The following is an 11,712-nucleotide window of genomic DNA, read 5'->3' on the forward strand; positions in this document are numbered from 1 at the left end:
GAATGCAAAAGATGATGACTTGAAAATGGCTTACAAGAAGCTTTTTTGTTTTCCTTTTTTGTTAATTATTTGCTAGGTGATGGGAAAATTTGGGTTCCTATTGAAAATGCTATAAAAACCACAAGTTTACTAAGTTGCGGGGGTTTTGAGCTTTTGGGTTTATCAAAATCACACACACATATAAATTTGTCAGCATTTAGTTATATGTGTTTAAATATAATTATTTTTTATATTTAATTATATGTGTTTGTTGATAGAATTTGTAAATACGGAGTGTGAAATTTATTGAATTATTTAGAATAAGAATCAAATTGATAGAATGTGTAAGTATTAAGAAATAAACGTATTATTATGCCAGTTGGAAAAGGCAACATCATCACTTCCGTTAACTATTTAACGGAGAGTGATCAAAATAGAAATAATCTTAAGTGTGAGTGACCAAAATAGAAATAATATAAATGTAAGTGACTAAATTAAAAAAATTCATAGTTGGGTGACTAATTCTATAGTTTACCCAAGATGGTAGGAGCAATTAGGATTAATTCCACCAAACATCTCAAACTATTACTCATATTTTAAATTGAACCCTAAACTTGTACACATTCTAATTAAATTACTCAAATAGAATGTGATAATGTGTTATGCTATTATTCATCGATAGTGCATAGAACTTATGCACCAACAATGCATCAAATATTATCATTAAAAGAAAATGTATAAAATAAGTTTTATACCATCTATAATTTGTAAAAAAAAAAATTCAATAAAAAATATAAAAATACATCTATAATTTCACAAAAAGAATTACATATCTATAATATCTTTTTATAAATTCAATTCCAAATCTCCTGTAATAAATCAACCTCACAAATCTGATTGAGGTTAAAAACAAAGAATGCATGTATTGTGCAATTAAAACCATGATCCATATTCAATTCTAAAGTATTGAACATATAATTTTGCATTATTTTACCTCCCTTGATTCTTCACAAACTCTTTGGAATAAATTAACCATCTATTCCTTATTTCAATTTTATTAAAAAGCTAGGTTCCCATAAAGACAGTCTTTACAAACTAGTGCACCTACCGTAAACACATCAGGGAACATTGCCATGAGAGAGGACCTAAGAAAACATAATACAAACTACATAACATACAATCAAGCACCTACACAAAATGTTTATTAAACAGCTACAGAAAAAGGCCTGCATACCACCAAGCAATGAAGTTTTCTGTTCTAATCAACGTTCTCTACCTTTTTGCAAATCTTTGTCGGACTCGCTCCACGATCCTAATCAACCACCATGGTTTTCCAGTCGTGAATACAATGTATGCCATGCTCATTCCCAGCACCAACCCACATCCATACCCCATCAATATTGAAAATTTCCAATTCAATTCATCACCATCATCATCTCTATCAAATTTCGCTGGAGTTTCCTCATCAGTACCACAGTTTTTTGATAATGGAAAACCACATAAATCCGAATTTCCCATGTAGGAATCTTTAGTAAAAGTATCAAATTGTTTGCCTTGAGGAATGGGTCCCTTGAGATTATTTTGAGAAAGGTTTAACACCTCTAAGAATCCAAGATTTTTTAACTCTGTTGGAATTCTTCCTTCCAGCTTATTTGATGAGAGATCTAATGATTCAAGCTCTGACAAATTACCTAAAGATGATGGGATAGGACCTATTAAACAGTTATGGGAGAGGTTTAGGACAAGAAGTAAATGAAGCTCACCAAGTATTTTTGGAATTTCTCCCCTAAATTGGTTACTAGAAAGGTCAATAACCGTCCAAATGGATAATAGTGATTCAAACTTTATTTCCAGCCCTTTTGCTGTAACAGATAAACCAGAAGCATAATCCACCCAAAATACACCAAATGCATCTTTCGTGGGCTTTACTTCTCTCATGTAATTTGGTTCAACATTCTTTCCATACTCATCTCTAATGGCATGCATATGCTCAAAAAAGGAGTAGGTAAGTAGCCACTAAAATTATTGTGAGAAAGATCAATGATTCGCAATTTAGTTAAAGAAACTGTAATATCAAAGCTCTCTATTTGGCCGTAAAATCTATTCGACCTCAAGATAAGAACTTGCAGCTGATCCAAATTTCCTAACCAACTTGGGAAAGTGTCATTCAAATTGTTGTTTCCAACATTGAGAAGATTTAAACCTTTGCAATTACCCAAGGATCTTGGTAGTGACCCTTCTAATTCATTGTTGTTGATGCCTAAACTTCTCAACATGCAACCTTTAGCAAAATTTTCTGGTATTTGACCATGAAAATTATTATTCCCTAGATCAACTGCTGTGAGAGAAGAACTCATGTTTCCGATGCACTTTGGAATTGTTCCCTCCAAATTATTCTCATCTAAAGCCATAACCTTAAGGGAAGTCAAATTGCATACTGAAGAAGGGATTTCTCCAATTAAGTTATTAGTTGAAACTGCATACCATTGCAATAAAGGTGGTGGTGTTGGAATTCGACCTTAGAGATAAAATTGAAAATGAGATATTAGGAGTTTGAAGATTCTTTGGAATATAAATTATAAAATAACTATATTTATGATGTATTACATGCTTGATTAATTTACTACACTACTTCTAACCATTTTTACATGCATCACAACAACCTTTAAGTTGTAATCTATTGAAGGAAACTACTACTATCTTCCAGAGAAACTTAAAAGTAAAAAGGGATTGCATAAATGTATAAAAATAGAAGGAAAAAAAATATCAAACTATACTTAATAGTTTATTATAAAAGAGATAACCATTTAATATCTAACTTATATTTCATTTTTTTAGTGTTTATTATTATTTTTTGTACTTTTATGTATATTTTATAATTTATTATTGGGGTTCACGGTTGTTATTGTCAAGAATATCTTGAATCTATTATAGATGTAGATTATAAATTGTAGACAAATATTTTGGTTGGGTTAGCAAAGCTGAAAAAGTTGAGAATAATAAATTTTTAAAATTTTAAATTTAAGGTGAAAAATTAAATCCTAATTGTTTAAATATCTATATGTAATTAGTGAATAAGAATTGCGCAGAATGGCGTAAAAGAAAAATAAAATGAAAGAATTTAAAATATAATTTTTAAGTTTATATCACGTGTCCTATTATAATTGAAACTTATTATGGAATTCACTATTACTGACTTGAAGCTCGAGTAGGTTCAAGTTATTGACCCACAACCCAAGTAGACTTAAAGGAATTTGGGTCGGGCCCCACAAAGTGGGCATATTGGAGTTCGCACATCCAATTCGTAGGTATGCTAGAGCTCGTAGGCCTAGCTTACAAGACAAGCCCGCACATTGAGTTCACACGTCTCTATATGATCGCAAGGAGAGGTGCTAAGTCAAGCACGTGGTCCATGAACATGTGTTAAGTCTAGAACAAGATACGTGTTAACATACATGAAGCTTGTCTAAGACGTCATTTCAGTGAGTGTGGTGCAATGAGTGTGGTCAAACTTTCGATTGACCATAGTAGACACAAAGAGAAAATACTCAACAATTTGGTGCAGTGAGTGTGGTCAAACTTTCGATTGATAGATTTCAGCTTGTAACAATCAAAATAGCTCACCCAAATTAAAATTTCCCCATCAATGTTTTGTCAGGATAAGTTGCTAGTATTATATTGTTGCTAGTATTATACAAAACAAAAAGTCACAAAAGTGAGAGAAAACCCAGTCATCAGCACACCAAAACTCGTTAAGTCAATCATAGTTGCTAGTATTATATTGTATCTTCTTACATCGAGAGATAAGGTAGGTGAAAAAGGGAGATAAAAGACAGTGAGCTTGGATGGGACATTAAGGGGGAAGAGAGGAAAAATGTCATGTGTCTAATTATTTCTAGTGTTTGAACCGTTTTGAGTCATATCTATCTTGGAACTCATACCGTCCTAAGCCTTAGAACATTACAAGCTTAGAAGACCAATTTGTTTCCTATGCAATAATATCAACTATGGCTTAGCAACAACTAAATCAAGACATAAACAATAAGGCAAATCTAAAAGGTAAAAAGGAATAGCTAATTAAAAGTAGTGTGTGATTCAAAAGGTAGATGGGTGAACTTAGGATGTGGAGTTCCAATAAATACCTAAACTTTGGCAATTCAAATAGTTTCTTTATAAAAGTTTGTAAATATTTGAGTCTTATTTGTATTAAGAAATACATAATTTTAAGCGGTCTAATAATGAAAATATTATATTAAGCTTTAGTAGAGTTTAATTATATATATTATAAGAATAGTCTTCCGTGTATTTATCCATTTAATTTAATTTTTTTATTTTGGTCCCTTGGAACGGTTGGAACGGTGGTGCGTTTAGGGGGTATGTGGATAATTTCCTAGTTGGTCCCTGTCCATTTTCACGCATTTAATTTTAGTCCTTTATTCTGTTTTATTGTTTAATTTATTTATTTTATTATGATTTATACTTTTAATTTCACTTAAATTTCGATTCAGTCCCTTATTTATTTAATTTCAGCCTTTCATGAATTTTATTTATTTATTACTTCTTTATTTTCATATACTTAAAAATTGGATTGTTTATATTCTTTATTTGTGCATTTTTTTGCTCATTTATTTTATTTACTTAAAAAGATTGCATAAATTTAATAACAAAAAGGAGAATAAAAGAAATGAAATTATACCTGTCAATTTGTTACTCTGAAGAGAAAGCATTTGAAGAGAAGTCAAGTTTCCAATTACAAGAGGAATTTCACCTGAAACATATAATTAAATCAGTAAAAATTATAAATATTTTCCTAGCAAAACCTTAATTTATTTGTTGAGCATATTAGTGTCCATTTGATTTATTTATTTTTAAATATGCAAGTTTTGTTTAATTTTATAGTACTTATGACAACCCAAAATATTTTAATTACAATACTCAAATTGATAGTTGAAATGATGATAAAAATTAGATGGAATAAAATAGTTCACGCTTAATATTTTTTTTCAAATATAGGATACATTAAAGGTGATTTTGGGTCGGGTTCGGGCCGGTTGACTAAGTCAAAATTTTAGGCCCGTTTTCCCGAGCCCGAAATATGGGCCTAAAAATTTGTCCAAGCCCAGCCCAAAAGAAAATTGCTAAGCCGAGCCCGACCCTGCCCTGCCCATATTAAATTTTACAACACCAAAATAGCATCAAAAACTTGCAAAATATATATATATTTTATTAAAAATAAAAATATATATTTAATATATAATTCGGGTCAGACTTGGGCCAAAAAAGTTTTACTCGAAGCCCGGCCCATTTTTTAAAATTTCCAATTTCTGTAGGTATACTTCCTCCAAGGAGTTGCTCGACAATGATAAAACTTCAAATCTTTGCACTTGAATAAACTATTTGGAATTCTACCGGATATTTGATTCCAACTCAAGCCCAACCTTTCTAGTTTTGACAAATTGCCTAGAGTAGATGGGATAACACCAATGAAGTTGTTAAGGTACAGAGACAATCTTTGAAGTTTACTAAAGCAACCAAACCATGATGGGATTTCTCCATTGAAGCTATTGTTACCAAAGTCCAAATACTTCATCCGACGCAAATTGGTTAACTCAATGGGTAAAGAGCCATGGAAACTATTTTGATGAATGTCGAGCCAAGCAAGGAAAGATAGATTTCCCAATTGAGAAGAAATGGTGCCTGTGAGATCCATGCTTGATAAATTCAGAGCAGTGACTCTATGGTGTCTAGATCCACATGTGACACCAATCCAGCTACAAACGGAGGTAGAAGTAGACCAATTGGTTGTCAAGAAATTGTAAGGATCATGAGTTATATGAGATTTGAGTGCTAGAAAAGCAGATTGATCAACGGTGATGCTAGAATATTTTGCAGACAAAATAACCCCAAAGGTTGCAAATAGCAGCCCAAACATAAACGGAGGGAGGAAGACGGTGATAGTCTCCAAGAGAAAGAGACAAGCAAGGAGGGTGAAGGCAAAGTGGCAAACAATACATTAATTACATATTTATTTTTGCATATCTCATTTTATTTACTGTCACTAGACACTTTTATATATATAAATTATTAAATATTAAATTTCATATATAAAAAATCCACATATTACTTATTTTATTAATACATAAACAGTAAATCGTTTAGATGATTTCAAGTTAAAAAAATTATATATTTTAGATTTTATATGGATTCTTTTTAAGTTCAATATTCAAATTATTCAGATTTTCCATCATCAAAGTTGAATAGTTTGTAATTCAAATTATTGCTCTCTTTTTACTTGTACCAATATTTCCTATATTTTTCTTATGTTAAAATAGTCAAAGTATTAAATATATAATTAATTGGAGAGAAGTCAAAAGCTAATTAATAATATATAGGGATTGCATAAATGTAACAACAAAAAGAAAAAAAATCAAAGCTACTTCATGGTTGTATTTTGTGAGGCTGTGGAAGTTGAAAGAGTAATAATTTTAAGCTGTCTAATGAAAATATTAAACTAAAACTTTAGTAGAGTTTAATTATATATTATATTTTAATTTTTTAATAAAAGTACATATTTTAAATCAAAAATATTTTAATCAAATCATCTGTATTAGTTTTGAAGTTCAGGCTATATATATAACATATATATTGATTGAGTGTATAACTTCAACTTCAAAAAGATATTTTAATCAATCAATTTATTAGTTTTCGAGTTTAGGCTTATATATATAATATATATGTCGAGTTAGAAATACTACAAAAGGTGACATTTTTAAAAGTATGATAATTTGAATAGAAGTAACATATGCTAATGTAGAGTATTGTTCCATATAATCCTTTTTATGATGAAATGATTGCTTAGTTCACTTCATAATTCTTACACTTAGACATAATAATGAGGTTTTAATCTTTTAAGGTAACTTTTATTTTATTTACTTAAAAATTGCATAAATTTAATAAAAAAAAAGAGAATAAAAGAACATGAAATTATACCTGTCAATTTGTTATTGCTAAGATGAAGAAATTGGAGAGAAGTCAAGTTTTCAATAACAAGAGGAATTTCACCTGAAACGTATAATTAAATCGGTCAAAATTTGCAAATATTTTCCTACCAAACCCTTAATTTATTTGTTGAGCATATTAACGTTTGTTTCATTTACCTATTTTTAAATATGCAAGTTTAGTTTAGTCTTATAGTACTTATGATAACCCAAAAATATTTTAATTATAATACTCAAATTAACAATAAATTAAAAAAAATATTTATCTTTGTGCCAGAAAAAAACACCGCATAGATCATAAAAAGGAAAAACTAAACATCCAAAAGAATATGTCAAACACTAAACACAAAATTCATAGTTGTAGAGGAGAATTAGATACATTGGTCCCATAATATGTCACTCAAAATCTCAAATTCATCCAACAAAAAGAAATCATCACTTTAGTTAATTAAATCAAGAACAAATAAAGTTATGGATGAACAAATATGGGAAGCAAAGAAATGTGATGGATCAAAAGGGACGGATAAGCTAATTTCTGCATAAGGTAGATGGTGAACTTAGGATGTGGAGTTTCAATAAATACCTAAAAATACCTAAACTTTTGGCAATTCAAATAGATTATACTAATTTTTAATTACTTAAAAATATTGCATAAATTTGATAACAAAAGGAGAATAAAAGAAACATGAATTATACCTGTCAATTTGTTATTGCTAAGAGAAAGGTATTGGAGAGAAGTCAAGTTTCCAATAACAAGAGGAATTTTACCTGAAACATATAATTAAATCAGTAAATATATAATTATTTTTATTAATTATTTTAAGAGTTTAATAAGGCAAATCTAAAAGGTAGAAGAAATAGCTAATTAGAAGTAGTGTGTGATTCAAAAGGGTATAAAGTAGGTCCAAATTAAAATCAAATTTAAAATAATTTAATGTAAAATTTAACTCTTTTCTTATCACAAATAAATTTACTTTCAGAGAAATTAGAAGTTTTAATAAAATAGTTGAAATAAGTGATTGTTTATGACTAGGTGAAAATTAGATGAAAAAAACATATAATTAATAATTTATATATCTATTTCTCTCATACTATGAACTATGGTCGAGCAAAATTAGTAAAAAAATCAAACGGATAGAAATAGCTTAGTTAGAAGTTTGCATATCTCATTTTATTTACTCTCACTAGACATTTAATCTTTTAAGGTAACTTTTATTTTATTTACTTAAAAATTGCATAAATTTAATTAAAAAAAAGGAGAGTAAAAGAAACATGGAATTATATTGTCAATTTGTTATAGCTAAGATAAAGTGATTGGAGAGAAGTTAAGTTTCCAATAACAGAGGAATTCACTTGAAACGTATAATTAATGGTCAAATTTGCAATATTTTCCTACCAAGCCTTAATTTATTTGTTGAGCATATTAGTGTCTGTTTCATTTACCTATTTTTAAATATGCAAATTTAGTTTAGTCTTATAGTAATATGAGTAATATTGGGCTCCAACCACAGTACACGGTAAAAAATGAAAGCAGAAAAATGCAAGACTGCATGTCTACACCATATTATTTTTATAAATAAAAGAGTAATCTCTCTATATAAATAAATGAGTTGGGTTGGATTTCATTTAATTGAAAATGAGTTGGATTGGCTGATTATTTGATTTTGGTTAAATGAAAATCAACTTCTGCCTGGATGTAGGTATTGGGTTTAATGTAACTTATATAAGAGTTTAGTATGTCGCTTTATTTGACTTATTTGGTTGGACACTCAAATTTGAAATTGATCAATTAAACCAATAGAAATGAGTCTCAACTAAATAAAGTGAAAACTCAACTAAATAGAATTGGATTAAAGTGATTCATTAATCAAGTTTTCACATACTTATAACCATCGTGATTCATTCATATTATTATTCTCATACTATATTCATGTTAAGTTGATGTATTTGGAAAGATCGAAGCTTTTTCTATTTTAGGGTGTCTCTTGGAGCACAGGTGAGATTATTAAGATATTATATATTTTGGGCAAAATAGTTTGTTTCTTTTCATAGGGAAGACATTTCTAGACAAAAAGAACAAAAGTTAGCAGTCGAGATGTCGGAAAGTTGGATCAATCTTTGCACTGATGGGGCGGTCCAAATTGCCTTGGGTGATTCTGAGCGGGGGAAGTCAAAAGAAATGGAAAAGGGAGTGGATTATGGGATACAACAAAAATCTAGGCAAATGCTCAGCCTTCAATGCTGAACTATGGTAGTTCTTGATGGATTAGCTCTCATTCACAAAGGGCGCTATGATGGTGTATTGATACAAACTGATAGCTTGGAGGTGGTTAAAGCCATTCAGGACTCCTCTCCCTCAAGCTCGAATTCTACCCTCATCAGATGTATAAATGTACGTTCATGGGCCATTCAACATTTTCCTAGAGAACATATAAAGTTGCCGATTGCTTGGCCAAAATGGCCTTTGATACGAATATGTCACTTTAGTTAATTAAATCAAGAAAAATAAAGTTATGGATGAACAAATATGGGAAGCAAAGAAAAATGATGGATCAAAAGGGAAGAATAAGCTAATTTCTTCCATAAGGTAGATGGTGAACTTAGGATGTGGAGTTCAAATTATTGATATTTTTCTTATTCTTATATTTTTCTAATTTTAAAGTAGTTAAAGGATTAAATGTGTAATTAATTGTTTTAAGTCAAAAGTATTATAGTAATATAAAAATAAAATATGAGTATATAAAGAAATACTCAATTTGTTTCTTATACTCAAAATGTTTACACATAATACACAATAATATTTAAAACTTTTTTTAATGAAATAATATTCAAAACTTCAACTTTATTTGGAAGAAAAATTGGAAATAAATAATATTTGCTATACACATGAATGATTAGTAGAGTTTAATTATATATATATATATATATTTTTAATATTTAATAAAATTACATCTTTTAATTCAAAAAGATATTTTAATCAACCGTTTTTATTAGTTTTCGAGTTCAGGCTTATATATTTAATATATATGTCGAGCTAGAAATAGTACAAAAAAGTTGACATTTTTTGAAAGTACGATAATTTGAATAGAAGTAACATATACTAATGCAGAGTAATTGTTCCATATAATCCTTTTTATGATGAAATGATTGCTTAATTTACTTCGTAACTTCTTACATTTAGACATAATAATGAGGTTTTAATCTTTTAAGAACTTTTATTTTATTTACTTAAAAATTGCATAGATTTAATAAAAAAAAAGGAGAATAAAAGAAACATGAAATTATACCTGTCAATTTGTTATAGCTAAGATAAAGTGATTGGAGAGATGTCAAGTTCCAATAACAAGAGGAATTTCACCTGAAATGTATAATTAAATCGGTCAAAATTGTAAATATTTTCCTACCAAGCCCTTAATTTATTTGTTGAGCATATTAGTATCTGTTTCATTTACCTATTTTAAATATGCAAGTTTTGTTTAGTCTTATATTACTTATGATAACCAAAAATATTTTAATTATAATACTCAAATTAACAAAAAAAATATTTATCTTTGTGCCAGAAAAAAACACCGCATAGATCATAAAAAGGAAAAACTAAAACATCCAAAAACACTAAACACAAATTCATAGTTGTAGAGGAGAATTAGATACTTGGTCCCATAATATGTCACTCAAATCTAAAAATCATCCAACAAAAAGAAATCATCACTTTAGTTAATTAAAGCAGAACAATAAAGTTATGGATGAACAATATGGGAAGCAAAGAAAAATGATGGATCAAAAGGGACGAATAGCTAATTTCGGCCATAAGGTAGATGGTGAACTAAGGATGTGAGTTCAATAAATACCTAAACATAACTAAACTTTTGGAAATTAAATAGATTATACTAATTTTAATTACTTAAAAATATTGCATAAATTTAATAACAAAAAGAGAATAAAGAAACATGAAATTATACCTGTCAATGTGTTATTGCCAAGATAAAGCACTAGAAGAGAAGTCAAGTTTCCAATAACAAGAGGAATTTTACCTGAAACATATAATTAATAAGTAATATATAATTATTTTTATAATATTTTAAGAGTTTAATAAGGCAAATCTAAAGGTAGAAGAAATAGCTAATTAGAAGTAGTGTGATTCAAAGGTATGAAGTAGGTCCAAATTAAAATCAAATCTTAAAATAATTTAATGTAAAATTTACTCTTTTCTTATCACTAATAAATTTAGTTTTCAGAGAAATTAGAAGTTTTAATAAAATAATTGAAATAACTGATTGTTTATGAGTAGGTGAAAATTAGATGAAAAAAAAACATATATTAATAATTTATATATCTATTTCTCTCATAGTATGGATTATGGTGGAGCAAAATTAATAAAAAAATAAACGGATAGAAATAGCTTAGTTACAATTTAATGTTAATTCATATTTAAAAAAAAACACACACACATTGTTTCCAAAAGGGTAAGAAATAGATCCAAATTATAATTTAGAAGTCAAGTTTCAATAACAAGAGGAATTTCACCTGAAACATATAATTAAATCAGTAATATTTGTAAATATTTCCTGGCAACCCTTAATTTATTTGTTGAGCATATAGTGTTGTTTGATTTACCTATTTTGAAATATGCAAATTTTGTTAGTTTTATAGTAACTATTTTAATAATTATACCTGATAATATATAACAACTAAAAGGGATTGCATAAATGTACAACAAAAGAAAAAAAATGATATT

General features: G+C 28.5%; 1 protein-coding gene across 1 annotated transcript; it reads right to left on the reverse strand.

The window, feature by feature from the left end:
• Nucleotides 1-1,003: 1,003 nt before the first annotated feature.
• Nucleotides 1,004-10,308, reverse strand: LOC121226845 (receptor-like protein 9DC3). The gene is made up of 5 exons (XM_041110477.1): nt 10,265-10,308; nt 7,674-7,745; nt 6,970-7,041; nt 4,676-4,747; nt 1,004-2,497 (listed from the first exon to the last, which is right to left on the reverse strand). The coding sequence occupies exons 4-5, from the start codon at nt 4,704-4,706 to the stop codon at nt 1,914-1,916; spliced, it is 615 nt and encodes a 204-aa protein (XP_040966411.1). The 5' UTR covers nt 4,707-4,747; nt 6,970-7,041; nt 7,674-7,745; nt 10,265-10,308; the 3' UTR covers nt 1,004-1,913.
• Nucleotides 10,309-11,712: the final 1,404 nt, after the last annotated feature.

Source organism: Gossypium hirsutum, unplaced genomic scaffold (assembly GCF_007990345.1).
Source record: "Gossypium hirsutum isolate 1008001.06 unplaced genomic scaffold, Gossypium_hirsutum_v2.1 scaffold_509, whole genome shotgun sequence".
Taxonomy (NCBI): domain Eukaryota; kingdom Viridiplantae; phylum Streptophyta; class Magnoliopsida; order Malvales; family Malvaceae; genus Gossypium; species Gossypium hirsutum.

What these genes read in the sequence shown, in the direction of transcription:
- LOC121226845 (XM_041110477.1), bottom strand. Translation starts at nt 4,706, where the DNA reads ATGCTTTCTCTTCAGAGTAACAAATTGACAG. An exon ending in TCAGAGTAACAAATTGACAG is followed by an intron (nt 2,498 to 4,675) that starts GTATAATTTCAT and finishes TTTATCTCTAAG; the next exon opens with GTCGAATTCCAACACCACCA.